Below are 17,246 nucleotides of genomic sequence, written 5' to 3' on the forward strand. Positions count from 1 at the left end.
GAATGAGTAGAAAGACCTGGCAGTAACTAATTCTCCAAAGTTGGCCTTCTTTCAAGTTAGTCTGACCAGGTGTGAAAGATCATCCACATCATTCTTGTTCAAAATCTGTCACTGTTGGTAAACATTTTCAAAATAAAATAATAACCACCATTTTTTTTTTGGCAGAACCTACCCAAAAAAAATCAATTTTGTTGGCTCCCCCTGCTTGCTCTGCAGTCACAATTAGTGAGCAAACACTGCTTCCAGAGCTCTGCTTGTGCAAAACCCAGGGAGTAAAAATAACCATATTAATTTTGACTTCATTAGATGCATAGGGGACCATGGCTGACAAGTGGAAAGTGGAATCAGCAGAGATATTTTATTTCAAAAACTCCTAAGAGAGGATTGCAAATAATGGAAGTGGGTTTTTAGGGATGTAAAATTACAATGAACCCTTGTTGATTCTCACTAATGGTCAAGATGTGAATTGGGAAGTGTATCAGTATGGGGATAAATGCAAATAATTATACCCTGGTAGCTAGCCAGGAACACTGTATCATGGGCTAACCCTGCCAAACACAGCTATAGGATCTAGCTTGTTTCTTAAATTGCAGTTGTTTGACTTTGCAAATTTAATAATGTTCTTGTAATTAAAGGAGGGGCTTTTTGTGTGTAATTCCTTAGTTTTTTTAAAAGGCAAACCTGAAACAACAGAAATTCCATCCAGTGCCATTATCTTAATGCCATGGTTCTTCAGTGGGCTTGGAATCTTTAAACCCACAGATCTCTGTCATTTGAGCTACCGGAGTAATTGGTAGCAATAGTAGCTTGTCATCTTTTTTGTGAACCCAGCACTAGAGGGGGCAGAGGAATAGTGGATCAGGGATCTTGGGGTCCATTCCAGGCTTTGGAGGCGAATGTGATCTAGTGAGCAGGGACTCTTTTCTACGTGTTTTCTCCAAACAGGACCCTTTCTGTCCCCCACCTGCTCCCTATCCTGTCTCTTCTCTAACCGTGGTATCTGGCCCCAGTCCCATTGTCCTCATATAGACAGTCGTTGTCTTCATTCCACAATCTCCATGCCCAGCAAGATCTAGTTTCACCCCTCCTAACTCCCCATCACAGTCCCAGTCTCCTTGCACAGTCATTCCATTTCCCCCAGCTTTTCATTCTTAGTCTCCTTGCCCAGCCAGTCCAAATTTCTCTGCCACCCCCCAGTTCCTCATTCGGTCTGTCTCTCTCTCCTACCCTGGCCTCTAGTCACGCCCCAACTCCCCCTCCACATTTCCAGTCTTCACTAGCTCCCAGGCACAATCTCCCTCCCCAGGCTCTTCATCTAATCTCCGTGCCCGCCTGCCTCTTTGTCCCTGTCCCTGTCCCCAGCCAGTCCTGGTTCTCCCCTCTACCCTGTTTCTTAGTCAGGCCTCCCCCTCTCACCACCCCAGCTAACTGGTTCCTACTCTTTATCCCACTCATTTCTAGTTTCTGTCCTACCCCCAGGCTTCCTGTCCCACTCTGTTCCCCTGTTCCTGCCCCACCCTGCAGATCTGGCTCTCGCCCCCCTGCCAGGAGAGGAACCAATGACAGCAAAGGAGAGACAGGCCCCCTGCTCTCAGTTCAGGTGCTCAGACCCTGACCTGGCATGGCCCGCAACAGACCGAGCAGGAATGTCAGGGAAAGTCTTGCTCATTTGCTAAAAATCTAAGAAGTCTCTACTGAGCATGTGCAAACTGCATTTTTTCAGAGATTTGTAACTTGGTCAAATTTGGGCAGATTTTCACTGGGATGGCAAAGGGCATGTGCTTAACACAAAGGCCACCCCTTGCCAAATTTCAAGTCCCTGCTTTAAAGCATGGGGGTGCTAGAGCTTCTCCGAAGAAGTTTGGGGGGATATTTTTAACATGGGCAAAACACTGTATTTTTCCTTAGCCCTATTGTCAGCAATGGCTGACAGGTTTCGGCTGAAATTTTCCAGAACAATTCATCCTGACAAGACACCCACCATCGAAAATTTCAGCCCAAATAGTCTGAAAAAGTTATAAGCAATGGAAACCAGGTTCTTAGAATGGGAAATGCTAGGCAACCTTAACAATAGGCAGTGCTACCAGCTCCCCGTGCTATGTTAAAATATTGCTAGGCCAACTCTGTCTTGATCCCTTTCCGTGGAAAGCTAAATCTGTGGGAATGAACATTTTAGTCACTAAAATTTTATTAGAAATGAAGGGAATTCTTGGCAGGGTAAGTTATTTTCTCACATCAGCAGGAAATTAAAGGGTGTCAGATTTACCGATAAGGCCATGCCTCAGAGCCAAGGCAATGCAGGTTACAGTAGCCTGCAGACTCTTCTTGTCTTGGCGATTATTTTTTAATTATCCCATTTGGTTCCTTTTTCCTCCGATAGTACAGTTTGTTAACCTGACACAAGCAGTAGTACCTTGTAGATAGATATCTCAGCTACAGCAGATCACTAAACAGGATACATCTATAGAACCCCAGCCACTAGAGCAAGGTTGTTTGCTGCCTCATCAAGAGTATGTCTACACTGCAATAAAACCCCTGCAGTGTAGACATTTGAGCTGGAGCTCAGGCTCTGAGAGCCCTTGAGTGGGATGGGTCCCAGAGCTCAGGCTCCAGCCCCAGCCCAAGCCCGAACAACTACACTGCAATTTTATAGCCCCACAGCCCAAGCCCCACGAGCCTGAGCCAGTTGACCCAGACCACCCGCTGTTGTGCTGGGGTATGTCTACACTGTGATAAAAGACCCACAAGTGTCTTGGGCAGAGCCAAGCGAGACCACGAGCCTTTCACCCACCCTTTCTTTCTGAGCTTCCAGTTTAGTCCATTGCTCACTTTTGTGTAGAGCACTGGTTCCTAAACTTTAGCACCTTGCAAACCCCTTTCACAAAAATATCAAATCTCGCAAACCCCCTCCTAAAAATGAATATTTCCAGGGATTTTCTCCCTTACCTAAGCATAAATGATAGAAGCAGTGATCTTGGAAATAATTTGGGTTTTTTATGACACGGTTATTACACACTATTTATTATTACATTATTATTTATCATTACATTATTAATTTTATTACATTATGAAAATGGCAACACTCTTCCAAGATTTCACTTTTGTAGCTCATATCACTTAGATTAAGCCTTCTACATGTTTCATCAAGGAGTACCAGATGTGAAACAGCATGAAGGTATTTAAGAAGCCAACTCAATTAAAGCGTTCCTCCCACAAGCATTCAGGTCTTGAGCAGCCCAGGCAAACAGTGTACGACGACAACAAAGTTTAAACTTGTTCTGCCAGGAAGTCACAGTCCCGGGGCTCGGGCTGCCAGTCCCAGCACCCAGGGTTCCTAGGGATGGGTCTGTGCACCATTACAGAATTTTTTTCTGAGACTCCCCTGATATATTTCGCGAGCCCCCAATGGGAACCACTGGTGTAGAGTACATTCAACCCAAAGTGAACAGAGAGGGCCTCTTTTTGTTTCAGCGGGGATAGAAGACATGCAGCACAGGGCCATTTGAGTGTGCTGCTTTGTTGGGTTTTTGTTTTGATCCATAAGACACAGAACCAGTTAATACAGTTCTCTCCCTTCCTTATTGCTAATGATGGCAGTTTCACCGAATGCCTTGTTGCTGTGGCTGAAATGATAGACAATCTCCCTGGTGACATTGCTGCATGCATGACCTTTTCCGCCTGAAAACTTGGAGCTTCACTTTCATCAGGGCCACTGGAGCTGGAACAAACTTGCAAGAGCCTGTCAATTTCATGGAGTGGCCTGGCTTGTGAGATATTTCTAACCGTCCCAGGTTGGGTGAGACAAGAGCACGGGATGTTGCCTCTGCACAACTGATGGTTGAGGCCTGCCTGGCCTTTATGTGGGTATGAAGTGGGAGGAAGGAGCAAGGAGCCATCTCTTTGTGTGGCCCCCTTAAGGATCAGTCATTTCTGCAGACCCTGAGTTCAAGGAAATGCAGGGATTGTGTCCTCCCTGTTCCTGCAAAGGTGCATGGTATTTCAAATGGGCATAGAGGAGGTGGAACTATGGCTCTAACGTGAGGCCGTATCCTACAAAGGGCTTTCATAGTGAGCGTGCTTCACCTGTGACCAGGGAATTCAGGTAAGCAGAATGCTCTCCAGTACATCCTCTAGGACAGTGCTACCTCCACATTTCTTTTCTCTCTAGGCTGTGCCTAACTGGCACAATCTAGCCTTGTAAGATATAGTTGGAACAACTGGTTCTATGGTAGAAGGCTGCAGGTTGAAACTCTATGCTTTCATGCTTTGAGAGCATGTGTATGTCAAGTTACAGTGCAGCCTGCATCTTGACACTGAAATTGAAAGAACTTTGCTTAATAGATGTGTATTTGTGTTGCATGAGATTCAGGGAGCCCTTCCCCGGTACTGTGGAGCACAAGAATGCGTCAGAGAGAGCTGTAGCAGCTCACATCGCCTAGTTTTGTGGAATGTAAGAGCAAAACCATAGAACATAAGGACATAATTTCGCAAGAGCCAGTATATGTATTGAACGGTAAAACAAATGTAGGTGATTTGTCTTTGTTCTGCTGCAGCTTGTATGTTAGCATCCTCTGACATTGGCGATTTGTCTTGGTTCCTTTAAATTCCTAAGTGGATTATAATTTTTCTCGTGGTATTAGTTGACAGCAGTCATTTTTCATGGCTTTACTGCATTCCTCAGATATTTAGAATTTTTTAAGGGAAGGAGTTCAGTAAGAGGCAGCCATCTCTAGGGCATGGAGTGTAATGCAGACTCTGCAGATGAAACAGCTCAGGAATGTAGTCTGTAAACTTTGATGTAGTTGCTATGCTTAAAAAAAACACAGGATTTCACCCACTGTGGTTTACAGTATTTAAAGTATATAATTATGTACATGTCAAATGTAAATCCTTTAAATACTGTGGCATGGGCAAATTCCTCAGTACTAATGTACTTCAATAACTCTGGAATACGCAGCCTGAAATAATAGTGAAGTTTGCTTATAATGAAGATGTTCTTGATCTTTTCAAACACTCATAGGCTCAGAAGATATAGCCATGTAACTTAACCTCATCACTTTCATATATACACACTTTTCATGGAGACTGCCCATATAACAAATTTGTCTTGTGCCTAATATTGTGGTGTCATTTATGAGCCTGTAGAAATATGCCTTATCTAATTAGATTAGTAATGATTCTATTTCATATAGGAATTACAGCAACAAAAGCAGAAAATAATCACACACGCAATGTCAAAATAAACATTTACATCCTAAGAATATTCTCAGGTGATGTCATACCATCTGTGCCACTATATCCTGTCAGAATTTTTGCTACAGCAGCATCTGGTACTTTGGCAAGATCTGCAGGCAACTAGAGTAACTTTACAGCTGTCTTTAACTTTGCTTTTATATTTAAGCAGCATAAAGGCTCTGTGATCTGCTCTGTAGTCCTATATACATAACGTCTCTTTGATTGCAGTTTGGATTCCGAGGACTCTACTACATTATTTTCCAGACCGTAAAAATGTATAATGTCCAAAGAAATGTTTTACCAGATTATTTTGCAAGACAATAATGTTGGGATTCCTTCCAAGACATCTTGCACTTGGCTTATCCAGAATACCTCATCCAGTTCTGAGAGAACACTTTATCCCATTCTCAGGATCCCAAACAACTCAATTTGACTCCTGCTCATCACTCAAGTTACTTTATTAGGCATGTGACAGCTCTGTGACCACGTGGACGAGGCCACCCAGGTGCAGGGATTTAAGTACTGGGTGATTCCAGTTCCAGTTCAAGCATGTCACATGCTAGACAGTTTATGTTCATTTTTCCTTGCCACTAACATCTCTACTTGTTGGATCTAATTGGGTTGGACGTTGTGCAGATCATGTAAGGACCAATAACTTTGGAGATTGTGTAAGGACCGATTGCTTATTTCCTCCCTTTATCTGCATTTCAAGTTAATCAGTTCAGCGCATTCCCACTTATCTCAACTAGCCCTGGAAACACTGTCTCCGGCACACAGCCTGTCAAATCATTGTTTACAGTTGAACCTTGCACTCAAATTTTACTCATGTCCAGCAAGATCTATGCCTACAGTTACGTGCCCCAAATTCTCATGTGTTATCTTCCTACAGTGTGAATTTATCTTGAATTATAGTCACCCCCTAAAATCCAGTGTTCTTGCTTGCTTGTTTTCCCTGATCACCAGACATTTAAAAGGTAAACCAAGAACAGCAGTGGTTCCCAACAATATCATATATTAATTTTTGTATGTGCTTGGCGCTCCAAGATAATACAATGATGTGTAACTGTATGTAGATCACATGTAAGTGAAGTAGTGTATGTGTATTTTGTGTGTATAGCAAGCATGTTTCATCTGCAGTTATCATTCAATTATCCAGTAAAATGGCAAATCTAGCGACTCTGAAGATATTGTTATGATAATCCCTCATTGTAACTGAATAGTACGATAATTACTGTAATTCTTGTGTAAATGATTGGTATGCGACTTAAACCTGCTCATGGTAAGGCCTTACTGATAAACTTTCATTCATGCATTCATTCATTCATGCACTCAGTCCCTTCCATTCAGTTGTTTATTTTTCTGACCTATGTGCTTTGCTCTTTAGAGTAGAAACACCCTATTTTGACTACACTGCCCCTTTGGGGCTTGTTGCATCTATAAGCAAAGATTGGGAAAGTTTTCCACGTGCACACCGAGGAAATAGGGAGGGGGCTATTTTGAAAGAGTGCTCCAAGGAAAATCTGTGTAACTGATGTTCACATCTTACGAATTGAGCTTAGGTTTATTAAAGCCTGAAGTGTTAAGCTCTTCCCACCCCCCCCACCACTAAATAAAATACATCAGGAAGAGACTGGAATGTATCCAATTATATTTGTTCATTATAACAGATAAGTGTATTCTAAATTCAGATTTCGCTGCTCTGGATGATTTTACTAGTTTTACTTGTTTACTTGTCCAAATACAGTTGGTAAAACTCTAGTCAGTCTACTTTCTTTTCCTTGGGGTTTTGCACATTTGTTCGGGAAAGTTGTATTCAATTATTATTATTTATTTTTATCGCGAGCCCTAGACATGGACCAGGACCCCATTGTGCTAGGTGCTGTACAAACACAGAACAAAAAGACAGTTCCCACGCCAAAGAGCTTAATGTCAAAGTGTAAGACAAGTGACAAGAGATGGAAACAGGGTAATACAAAGAAACTGTGAGATAATATGGGTTAGCATGGTAGGCCAGCTAAATGGTTTGATTGGATGTTCAGTTTATTGAGGTATGAAACTGTTATTTTAATCTGTTTTGTGTGCAGATGTATTGTGAACAAAATAGCCAGGCAAAGGTCCACTCTGCGTTTTCAACATTATTTTATGCTTACCTGTTAGAAATTGCCACCTTGTAGCCAGTAGCTATCCAACATTGCAAAGTTTTCAGCTTTTCAGTGACTGCACAATGGTTCCCCTTTAACTGAGTTAGCAAAATGTTGTTTGTGATCTATGTGGTTAAAAAACAACCATGCTCCTTTCATCTTTTCATCTGGTCTTATGAGGTGTGGAGCACTCCTCTGGGAAGGACTTAGCATCATACAGTATCAGGTCCTCTTCTTTTTCATTTCAGCTTTTACAATGTGCTATAGTCTCAGACAAATATGCAGGGTGTAAACAGTATGAGTAAAATCCTGGCCCCATTGAAGTCAATATGGGGTTTAACGATAGACTTCTTTGGAGCCAGGATTTCACTCTGAGAAGGGAGAGGAATTGTTTAGGGTGGTACCGGTGGTGGCTATAACTAGTTGTAGTGGAATGAAACTAGAAAGGGGGAAATTTAGGTTGAACATCAGGTAACACATTCTGGCAGCGAAACTGTGAAACTAGCTCCCACAGAAGCTTGGGTCATTTGAAAGTGGATTCAACAAAGCATTGGGGAATATACCAAAGGGAAAAAATCCTACACTGACAGGGAGATGGACTAGCTGACCTATTAGTTCCTTTTTTTTTACTGTAATTCTAGGAATTAAAGAAAAATCTACTCCCCCTCCTTTAGGCAACTGACATTAGCACACTTTTTTTTAAAGACAGAAATGTTTGTAATGTAACGATTTAAGGGAGCTGTTGCACTAGCAGAAACTAAAGATCTCTATACATAAGACATTAAACTGCATGGTGCAGACACCACCACTCTTTCTAATGACCTTGATCTTACTGGTTTCAGAGTAGCAGCCATGTTAGTCTGTATTCGCAGAAAGAAAAGGAGTACTTGTGGCATCTTAGAGACTAACAAATTTATTTGAGCATAAGCTTTCGTGAGCTACAGCTCACTTCATCGGATGCATCCGATGAAGTGAGCTGTAGCTCACGAAAGCTTATGCTCAAATAAATTTCTTGATCTTACTGTGCTCAGGATGGGCTGATCGTCACTTTGCTGGCTGTTCTGGTCTTTTAGGTAAACACCTACCTGCAGTTAACCATGCTTAGCAGGTTTACAGTTGGGGAACTGGTTTTATGATATTGACTCTTGTTCACTAGGGACTGTGCCAAGACCACCAAAGTAACTTCATGGAAATCATGTTGCAAATAAACCGTGGTCCCAAAGGTAGACGAGGGCAGGTTTTTCTAATCCACCAAAGCACCCTAATCTTAGCATGAACACACTGACATACTGTTCATCTTAAATAAACCTTTGTTCTTCTTGTACAATAGTGATTTTTCTTTTTCTTTTTTTCTTACAGTACAACAAACACCTCTTTGTGCACATTGGACATGCCAACCATTCTTACAGTGACCCATTGCTTGAATCAGTGGACATTCGTCAGATTTATGACAAATTTCCTGAAAAGAAAGGTGGTTTAAAGGAACTGTTTGGGAAGGGCCCCCAAAATGCCTTCTTCCTAGTAAAATTCTGGGTGAGTAAGACATACCATGGAAGTTAATTTCGACTGTGTGTTCACGTTATGTGCTTCCCTACTCTTTCTAAATGTTCACGTACACAGGAATTTATTTTGTCATCACTTAATAACGTGAAGCTGAGTCTCCATCATTTGTGTATATCCTTCATGTGGGACACTAGCACAAAGCCACTTCTACTGATGTTTCCCACAACATGTCTGTGTTCCTAGAAAACAACTATAGTAATTGTAGTGCCTGCCAGCACTTTGTTATACATGATCCTTTGCCAGTGACAAACAGGTAATAAGTTTCATTGTTTATAAATGGTGAACTGCCATCTAGTGGTTTGATTGAAGAGCAATATCAGCAACTTAAACTGAGACTTCTGTGTATATTTTTGAGTGTTTTGTGTGTTGGACTCTGCTGAAGGCAGGTAATATAGTTTTTAGCCTTGAGATAGCCAATGTTTTCACAACACGCTTATATTTAAAATTAGTATTAAAAAATTATCTAAGAGTTTGTGATATTTCCAGTGCTGTTGTATAATGGTTTTGGTTGCTTTAATTTCTGCTTCATTGTTGAAGCAGACCTGCCTTCAATTTCTCTAAGTACATTTGGGACAGTGACATGGAATTCTGTTTGCAGAGGAATTATACCTGCCCAAAGTAGCTGTGAGGAGGGGCTGAAGGAGGATTAGAATGAAGGAAAGATAAAAACTAGATATCAGAAATGTTGAAAAATATCCAAAATATTGGTGTCACTTTATCAATGTACATCGCTGTACATATACGGTTGGATTTCACTGGACAGTTCAATCGATCACCCACTCTATAAGACACACACATAAATGGCAGTAATCCCCCAAGCTTCTCTAAAAGATTTAACAGCAGACCATTATAACGATATCTCATTTTAGCAAGACACCATTTGTTTTACAGTATCTACTGTAGAACATTTACTAATACCTAGAATTGTAAGTGTAGGGCTGAATCATAGAATATCAGGGTTGGAAGGGACCTCAGGAGGTCATCTAGTCCAACCCCCTGCTCAAAGCAGGACCAATCCCCAACTAAATCATCCCAGCCAGGGCTTTGTCAAGCCTGACCTTAAAAACCTCAAAGGAAGGAGATTCCACCACCTCCCTACGTAATGCATTCCAGTGCTTCACCACCCTCCTAGTGAAAAAGTTTTTCCTAATATCCAACCTAAGAACGGGACCTCAAGAGGGCATCTGTTGCAGGCCCCTGCCCTGAGACAGGACCAGATATATCTAGACCAGCCCTGTCCAACCTGTTCTTTAAAACCTCCGGTGATGGGGGCTCCACAACCTCCGTGGTAACCTATTGCAGTACTTAATTACCCTTATATGAAAAAGTTTTTCCTACTATCTATCCTAAATCTTCTGGGCTGTAGATTAAGCCAATTACTTCTACTTCAGATCACTGTCCTCTTTGTAAAATCCTTTAACATATTTGAAGGCTTCTTTTCTCACTCTTCTTTTCTCAAGACTAAACATTATGAACTATTATAAGGGTGAAAAATCCTAAAAAATAATTGTCAAAATGAATTCTAAAAGAGCATGTTGTGATGCAGAACATTTGGTTTGGTTTGTTTGTATGTGTTCCACTTCCCTGATAATTTGTCAAATTTAGTAATTCACAATGGGACGCCCAGTCATTCATTAGTGCCAATTAATGAGGTTCTAAAGGAGCATAACGTGTTGCCTTTCAATACTACTACTACTGTGTTGAAAAGTATCAGTAAAGAAGATTGCTCCCAATTTTTTCTTAGCAGTTAAAAAAAGGTGCAAAAATCTGAAATCCTCATATCAAGATTTGCATATTCCAGGAAATAAAAGGGTTGCTTTAGCTTTATATAATTTATGTTGAAGCTTTTGCCATCAGGAGGATCGGCGGTTTGGGGCGGGGAGAGGTGTTCTGCTCTAGCATTCTCTTGATAGTGACATAAACAAAACCATGTTTTAAGCCAGGAAAATACTCCCTGACAGTATAAACTTGGCATACATTAATTGTTGTGATCGTCTGTGGTTGGCTTAGCACCAAGAGCATGTTAAGCATGTACAGACAAGAGCCCTGCCACTAAGAGCTTACAGTCCTATAAAAATTGTATTGCCATGGTTATATTGCGGTTTGCATATGTAAATAAATATACCGTGAGGTCATCAATTGGGTCTATCATGAGATCTGAACGTGTGAAGTTTGTCCGTGAACAAAGGTGGCTTGTGTGGTCTGTCAGACTGAGCATTAGGCCCTCGTTGACCTGTTAGACATTTCCTGCTGCCTCACAGGTGCATGTTGCTCTAAGAATTAAAATGTAATGTTTTAAAAATAAGGTTTTCTACCACTAAAGTTGTGGAAGCATTTGGAAAATCATCCAGTAGTAAGTTTCAGAAATTCTGTTACACTCACAACAGGGTCTGAAAAGCTAGTGTAGTGTTTAATGTCAGTTTTTAAGAACATGTCCATAGATATAAATTAGGGCTGCTTGGTTTTCATTAACGTTCCCGCTTAAAGCAGAGCCTGAGCTTCAAAAATGAACTTTCTAAGAACTTAATTGAATGTAAGTAAAGTAAAGGGAAGCGAAACGTGCATGAAATAATGTCTCTAGTCACACAGCCCTCTGAGAGGGGGATTATTTTCTCCCTGATAGCTCTTGCTACTGCTGCTGCTGCTCTTACCTGAGACTTCATCCTGCTCCCCAAGTGGGAGTAAAAAGAAAAGGAGGACTTGTGGCACCTTAGAGACAAATTTATTTGAGCATAAGCTTTCGTGAGCTACAGCTCACTTCATTGTATGCAAGTGGGAGTGTTGCTCTGCCAAATGATGGACCATTCTGGCCTTTGCCCAGCTATTTCACTTAAGGTATTGTCTGCCTGGCAATCCAAGGTGTGATTGTTGCTTGGATAGACACATCCATGCCAGCTTTGGCCTGGCTAAAAATAGCATTGTAGATGTGGTAGCTTGGGCTTCAGTAACAAGAGCAGGTGCCCTGGGTGTCCGGGGTGCTTGCGCAACCCATGATAAAGCCCAAGCCATCCCAGCTATGCAGCTATTTTTACCCATGCTGTATGGATAAAACTAGCCTGTATATGGCTCCACGAGCTGCATTCATGCCTCAGATTGCAGATTTACCCAGAAAATGCATTGAACAAAATGTGCCCTACTCTTTGCTAATGCCAATGCTTGCAGAGATCAGGGCTGAAATCCTGGTCTTATTAAAGCAAATGATAAAATTTTCATTGACTTCAATGGAGCCATGTTTTGGGCAGAGTTTGCTGAAGAGGGGTTGGATTTTTATTGTCTTGAAAATTGGTATTAAATTCCAATTTAATTCCAGTGTTATTTTTTATGTTAAGTAATGTGTGTACCTCCTAGGATGGACTCATGGGTGATAAAACACCAAACTACCCATTCAGCACCTTCAAAACACAGTGTTAATTACCAGAATTTCAAGCATTACTCAGCTAAACCTTAGGTCTCAGTACCACTTCTGCTTCTGCTGCCCCCTTTTTGAGTGGGTAATTGTCTCTAAGGATCAAATTTTCAAAAGCGGGTGTAACTTACAGTCCATCAACAATATAGGTACCCCTATTTCACTTACCAAACCCCGCCTTTGTGCTAACACATGCTTGTACAAGAGAATCCCAACTTATGCAGGTTGGACCTTGTGCTTACAATTACACTTCTGTACTCGCACATGTGGGGTTTTCTGGGTACATGAGGTATACACCCATTATCCCAACCACTGGCAATTTAAATATTTTAATAGGCATTTTCCAGAAAGGACCTTTAGAGCCCCAAGAGGAACTGGGCTAGTTTTAAAGGCCTAATTACAGTTGGGGAGAAGTTGGTGTTGAAATTATTAACAGTGGAGATGGTAGTGCACGTATAGTTAAGGTTCCCCAACATTTGCCACTAAAAGACCCTGTTTTCAGTGGCTAATATCTTTGCCAAACTTTAACTATTCAGGCTGAAATTGTCCATGCCAGGTGTCTGCCCCAGGGTGAGTTTTTTGCTGTGGCATCAGGTGCAGGAAGTGAGAGCAGGAAGACTGTCTCTCTTGCCAGGGCAGCCTGACTAGCATGCGGAGGGGATAAGAGCCAAACCTGGAGGGGTGGGGGTGGTAGATTGGAACATGGAGCCTGTTGGAGGGAGGTTGTGATGAGTAGGCAGGGGCTGACTAGCAAAGAGACCAAGAGCAGAAGCTGGTGGGGAAATGCGGGTGGATGAGGAACTGAAATCAGAGGAGAAGCCAGGATGGGGAGACTGGGAATGGCCAGGCAAGTAGAATTGGTCGAGGAGTCTGGAGGGGGAACTGGGATAAGGAGCCCGAGGAGGGAGACTGGGACTGGAATGAGGAGCCCGAGGGGTGGGGAGACTGACTGGGACTACCTGTGTGACTGGGACAAGGAGCCAGAGATGGAAGGAGTAGAGACATGACTGGGGCATAGATCAGGCTTGAGGGAATAGGGACAGAAGAGTCTGTGACCTCCCCTACAGTATAGTCCCCTCCAGAAACTAGAATGAAACCCAAGATTCCCGAGTCTCAACATTCCACTGCAGTCAGAAGATATCTGTGAAACCTACAGGCAAACTGTGTCTGTCGTCTCCCTCTGGTGCTGGTCCACAAAGAGGATGACAACCTGCTACTACTACTATCAATTTCTCTGTTAGCTCAAGTGGCAGAGGTCTGTGCTGTGCATCTAGAGGATCCAGCACCTATGATGAATCCTGTAGGTGAAAATATGGTTCCACATGATGAAATTTCTTTGTGGTTTGTTTTTTGTTTGTTTTGTTTTAATGCTAAAATTCCATTTAAAAAACTCAGGTAAAAGAAATTCATGGTTGCAAAGTTGAGCACTCAAAAGTTAGTAAATGCCAGAATTAAGGTTGTCTGCTGAGCACAGTGGGAGGAACCTATGCAACCTTAATTCAGCCCCTTTTTGCATATGCATTATGATACAGACATTAAGTACATGATCACATCCTATTTTTCTACGGGACTGATGCCTCACTAAGTGCACAGGATGAACCTGCGCTCGGGATGAATCGGGGTGGTGTAATGAAGGAGGCTGTTGTCTGTATGACACCAGACACATTTGTTGAGGAAGCTGGAATGTGTGTAGTGAATGAGGCTAGGAACTGGAGAAGGATAAAGGATGGTCTCATGATTAAGACGAATGATTACTGCTCTGGAGCACTGGAGCATTCCTGCCTGTGCCACAGTGTCCCTGTGTGATGCTGGGCAACTCACTTAAATCAGGCTTTTTACGAATTGTGTGTTCCTCATTTTTTGGATGACTGATTTGGGATCTGATCTGAGTGGCAGAGTTACTGAGCACCCACAGCTGCAGCTGAAGTCAATGGGAGCTGTGCTTTAAACATATAAACTGTTCTATGATGTAACATACACTGAAAAATCAGGTCCTCGGCATTTCAGATTGGGCACCCAAAATTAGTGGGCAGTTTTCATAGGTTCATAGATTAAGCAGTCAAGGGACCACTGTAATCATCTCGTGTGAATTAGCTTTAATCTCTCTGGGTCTCAGTTCCCTATCTGCTAAATGGGAATATTACCACCTCACCTCACATTGCTGTTGGGAAAATAAATTAATTAATGTTTGTAAAGATCCAAGACTGTACCATGACAGCACCATTTTTTCCCATTAGGAAATTAATAATAATTGTGTCTTTGAGACAGGGTTTGAATAGTATGCAGTAAATAAAGCCTAGTGGGACACATTGAATGTTGAATAGCTGCTCATTAACTGTGCACAAGAGGAGGCAGGAACCTGTGGCAAAAATATGTGATCATATAATTAAAGACTGCATAAGCAAAAGGGGGCTGAATTAAGCAAACTTAATGGTGTTTTAACATAGTTTTTTGTGTGTAATAATATACAGATTAGAGAACATGTAATACCAACATTCTTGTTTGTTATATATTAAAAATATTGATGAGAATTTGTTTTTGAATCGTGAACTTGTAAGAGGTTAGAGGATTTACTTTTTCCTGGGTTTAGCTAAGGCAGAAAGGAATGTGCCAGTTTTAGAACAGTGTTCTGTGTATAACAAAAGCCGTGATGCGTGGTCCTGTAAGAATAGACTTTGCGTCAGTCCTTTTTGGCTAGAAATGTATGTAAAACGAACGATACACATCTAGGTAATTAGTCATGAGAATTAGATCGCAAACTGTCAGCTCTCTTTTCTTAATTTTGATCATGATATGATGATTCTACAGAAAAAAATATTTTAATGTCTTTTTTTTTTTAATGGGAGCCATAGAGAAGCTGCTCTAGAACTGTTGGCCCATTCACAAGTATTACTACTAAAATGCTGGCAAGGTCTGGGTTATCATCAGTAAATGCTGAGCAACCCTGACTTCTCAGAACACTTGTGGAATTTTAAGTTCATGAATTTTTAAAAAAAAAAATGTTCTCCCATTTTTCCCTGTTTTTTTCCCTGTTTTTCAACACGTGCATGTATGTACAAAGAGACACGCACACACACACACACGTATGAGTCAATATCAGCCATTTCCACTTTAAGAAATACAACTCTTCACAGGTACCCTTAATGCAGCGTATTTCTGCTTATTCTTAGCATTCTCTCCCTTTCTTAGCAGCTGCACCCCTTCCATCATTTCTTTGTCTCCCACCCTCTCCTGCTCCGTACTGTTAAAGCACAGTGTGCTCAGCCCTGTACAAAATGCAGAGGATTATTTAATTTTTTGCCCATTGAGAGTAAACAATCAAAACAGGCCAACAAGACAATACAGATACAACTCGGGATACCTACAGGAAGGATGTCAGTACTGCACTACTTTAAATGCTCAGGTGCGTAATCACACTGACAATTTCCATTGCTATTTTTAGGCTTGGTGGAATTAACGTAATTAAAAGAGGTATTTGAATCGAGAGAAGGTGGTCAGTTTGTGCCTCAGGAGCCAGGTGTAGAAGGGCAGTATGGAAGAAAGCCTGATGAGGAGTGAAGGCAAAAGAAGACAAGGGAGTGTGGGCAAAAAGTAAGAGGGAGGAAGTAGAAAAACATTAAGGCAGATAGGCAGGCAGGAATGGTGGTGGTGTGTGCACCTGAGGAGGTGAAGTGGAGAAACTTGAACTTGTTGTGGAAGGTGAAGGGAAGCCAGTGGAGGGAGTCAAAGAGAGGGTTTCATGGTCCAAGCAGCGGGTGAGGAAGAGTATTTTATATTAGCTGTGGTAGTATTTTGAATCGGGAGGAAGGCAGTGGGGTGCAAGGCAGGGAGACTAGAGAGGAATGACCAAGTTGATGGATGACCAAGACATAGACAAGTGGCTTAGCCATGAAGTCATAAAGGAATGTTTCTTTTATCTTACCTCTTCAGTTAGGATTTGGGCTTTACAGCAGATTGGTTTTCTATAATTTTCTCTGTGACAGATATAAAGACTTGCTAAAAAAAAAATGGGTTGAGATCTATAAAAAACACTTGGCCATCGTGGAATTTGGCTTTGCAAAGTATCAACTACAAAGCAAATTACCATATTTCTCTGCAGGGGTTTGTTCTTTCATATGAATTACATCTAATCTGACATACAACATGATACCGACAAGTAAACAAGCCCTCAGCCTCAATTTTGGTGAAAAATCTGGATGGTGTGGTTTTTGGTCTCCTCCATATCTGTGTCTAAATCTTGCTGCCTCTTCCTTTGTCTCAAATATCCACCCCTTTCTGTCTGTTCAGAGCACTTGCCCAGGCCCTTATCTTGCATCTTGAATATTATAATCTACTCCTTTTTGCCCTTGATGTCTACAGCTGTTGCAGATGCTATCACTAGACTCATCTGCCTGGCCCATTGTGCTAACCACCTTTCCCTTCTCTGTACATGTATCCATCAAGTTACTAGATCTGAAAGGTAGGGTGGGGCTAAAAGGAAATGGCATTAAAGGTGTGGTTAAGAAGCTTGTACATTATGTGAAGGGGCTCTCCCTTCACTACCACACCATGTACAAGCTTCCTAACCTCACCTTTAATGCCATTCACCATTTAGACCATTTAGTCTTTCTTCTCCTCCCTCTCCCCCCCGCCCCTTTTTCAAATGTAATAGCTTTAGTAATAACAACCTCCTGACTAACTGGCTTTACTTGCCTGCATGACTGCTTTTATCCACAAACACCTCTGTGCTTTTTCCCAGGCCACCCCCATGTCAACATTTGTAAAGCTGTTACTTTATCCTATTTTAATCCTTCCCACCTTTACTCTGTTACCTACAAATCACTACCATTTAGCACTACTTTGGCTGGCAAGCACTTGTTACTAGTAAGCACACGGTTATCACTAACGTATCCATGTACACC

General features: G+C 41.7%; 1 protein-coding gene across 2 annotated transcripts in view; it reads left to right on the forward strand.

The window, feature by feature from the left end:
* The window catches only part of TEAD1 (TEA domain transcription factor 1), a 208,363-nt gene that overhangs the window by 171,974 nt on the left and 19,143 nt on the right, over positions 1-17,246 (forward strand). For both annotated transcript variants that reach the window (XM_074955079.1, XM_074955078.1), the window contains one exon: positions 8,736-8,909. In XM_074955079.1, the coding sequence (XP_074811180.1) occupies positions 8,736-8,909 (174 nt within the window). The remainder of the gene's footprint in view (positions 1-8,735; positions 8,910-17,246) is intronic.

This window comes from Natator depressus, chromosome 6 (genome assembly GCF_965152275.1).
Source record: "Natator depressus isolate rNatDep1 chromosome 6, rNatDep2.hap1, whole genome shotgun sequence".
In the NCBI taxonomy this organism is placed as follows: Eukaryota; Metazoa; Chordata; order Testudines; family Cheloniidae; genus Natator; species Natator depressus.